Source organism: Humulus lupulus, chromosome 8 (genome assembly GCF_963169125.1).
Source record: "Humulus lupulus chromosome 8, drHumLupu1.1, whole genome shotgun sequence".
NCBI classification, from domain to species: domain Eukaryota; kingdom Viridiplantae; phylum Streptophyta; class Magnoliopsida; order Rosales; family Cannabaceae; genus Humulus; species Humulus lupulus.
Genome location: NC_084800.1, coordinates 94,114,170 through 94,116,551, shown reverse-complemented (window position 1 = coordinate 94,116,551; position 2,382 = coordinate 94,114,170). Strand labels below are relative to the sequence as shown.

At 35.8% G+C, this 2,382-nt stretch overlaps 1 protein-coding gene across 1 annotated transcript; it reads left to right on the top strand.

Annotated features, from left to right (window-relative positions):
• Nucleotides 1-394: 394 nt before the first annotated feature.
• LOC133793965 (autophagy-related protein 8C-like) lies at nt 395-1,060 on the top strand. Its single transcript, XM_062231183.1, has one exon. The coding sequence runs from the start codon at nt 543-545 to the stop codon at nt 900-902; it is 360 nt and encodes a 119-aa protein (XP_062087167.1). The 5' UTR covers nt 395-542; the 3' UTR covers nt 903-1,060.
• Nucleotides 1,061-2,382: the final 1,322 nt, after the last annotated feature.

The following is a 2,382-nucleotide window of genomic DNA, read 5'->3' as shown; positions in this document are numbered from 1 at the left end:
TGAGGGACATCTTTCTTGCTATGAACCATATACAATCTATATTTAACTAAAGTAATAATCTCTTTGGCTATACAATAAGCTGACAGTGAAAACCCATAAAAAATGCATCTATTCCTATTCCTCCAAATATTATAAACCACTGCAGCAAGAATCATATTCAGAGTTAAACTAAAGCTGTCATGTTTCCCAACACTAAGTCTAACTGTCCAATCTGAGAACTTAGTGGCCCAAGCAGGAAACCCAATTTTCTTTGTTTTACTTAGTTCTTTTCCTTAGACATGTGACTTTTAAGTTGAGATATGAAATATTTGATAAATTTTGAGGAGTCCTCTCTATCGATTGGGCTTTAAGTTTCTTTATTAATGGTTAAATTTTCAATACTTACACAGACAAATATACTCGAAAAGCTGCTACTGCGAGAGCGAGACTGTTTCTCTCTCATTTCATCCTCTCAATCCCTAGATTCTCTGTTTTAGTGTCACTGCTAGAATTCTGAATTAGGAACGGGAGAGATCCAGTAAGAGAGAGAATTTAATTTCGCCATGGCCAAAAGTTCCTTCAAGCTGGAGCACCACCTTGAGAGAAGGCAGGCTGAAGTTGCTCGTATCAGGGAAAAATATCCAGACAGAATTCCGGTTATTGTCGAGAAGGCAGAGAGAAGTGACATACCAGACATTGACAAGAAGAAGTATTTGGTTCTGGCTGACCTGACTGTTGGGCAGCTAGTTTATGTGGTTCGAAAGAGAATAAAGCTCAGTGCTGAGAAGGCCATATTTATATTTGTAAAAAACATTTTGCCACCTACTGCTGCCATGATGTCTGCTATTTATGAGGAAAACAAGGATGAAGATGGTTTTCTTTACATGACTTATAGCGGGGAGAACACATTTGGATTGTTTTGAGGGAAATCAATATGGAAAATTTGAAATGTGTAAATAAGGACTCGAAAAAGCAAGATGGAAAAATGTACATATTATCTGTTTTAGCTCATGTTTATTTTCACCTTGCTGTGGGGATTGTGTTTCTTATGGTTCTCAACTGTTAATAACAGTTGTGTCTAGATTTCAAAAAAAGTTTTCAATACTTATACTCACTTAAGGTGGTGTCTTTGGTGTTATACTTATATGAACTCCTTATTTCATGCTTTTTACTGAGTTAGGATAGAGACTGTATTTAGAATATTATTCTCGTTAATTAGCTATATTGATAAAGTTTAGATATAATATTTACTAGTAGAGTCTAGATATTGTTTTTCTAAGTTTATAAATGGTGGTATATACATATTGTTATTATTATAATTATAATATTTTTATTGAGAAATTTGTTAGCCCATACTCTTCCGTTTGGTAGATTGAGATGTTGGAGAGATTGACATTATATCAACTGGAATTTTATATTGAATTTAAAAATGAATAAATAAATTTTAGGTGATTGTATATTAAATAAAAAAGCTGTTCGAGTTCAAATGACTCGATCTCTACATCTTTTTTATCTCTTGACTTATAATCTTTATAGCTGTTTCTCTTGAACATTGAACATAACAATATCTTATAATCTTCATAACAATATCTTATAATCTTCATAGCTGTTTCTCTTGACTTAAAATATTGTAAAATTGCATATCAATCTAGTTTCTATCAAAGATGGGTTTTTTTATCAAATCAACTACAACTATGAAAAAGAAAAGGATAGGAGCAAAAGTAAGCAAATCAACTACAACATTCAGCCAACAATTTGTATTATCAGGGATGAGAGAAACGAACTTGAGATAGTGGGCGTGAGGCTGAGATAGATCTCTGGAAGGCGTGACTTCGTGAGGCGTGACTTCTTGAGGTAGAGAAAGAACTCGTGAGGTAGAGAAGCTCCACTCTGGAGCGTGACTTCGTGAGGCGGAGAAAGAGCTCCACTCTGGAGCGTGTCTTTGTAAGGCAGAGATGAGTTGAGAAGACTTCGTGAGGCAGAGAGACGAGACGAGAGTGAGAGATGGAGACTTCGTGAGGCGGAGAGACGAGACGAGAGTGAGACTTCGTGAGGCGAAGAGGGCGGAGAGACGAGACGAGAGTGAGACTTCGTGAGGCGGAGAGGGCGGAGAGACAATACGAGAGTGAGAGATGGAGGCTGAGAGAAATCTTTCGGGTAACTTAGATTTAGGGAATTTGGCAGATGAGACTAAAAAAAAAAAAATTCATTTTGGCGCCTGATGAGGTTTATTCATATGGCGCCAAAATATGTTCCGTGTGTTTTTAATCCCCAACCAATAATAGCACTTCTAAATATATGCTATTCTTTAATGTAATATATACTAAAAATTGTTGTAGTGTTATGTGAGAAATGTGGAGGTGATGCTTCAAAGTTAATCAATTTATTTTCATAATGGTTGAT

Coding starts and splice junctions, on each gene's coding strand:
- LOC133793965 (XM_062231183.1), top strand. CDS start 543: ATGGCCAAAAGTTCCTTCAAGCTGGAGCACCACCTTGAGAGAAGGCAG.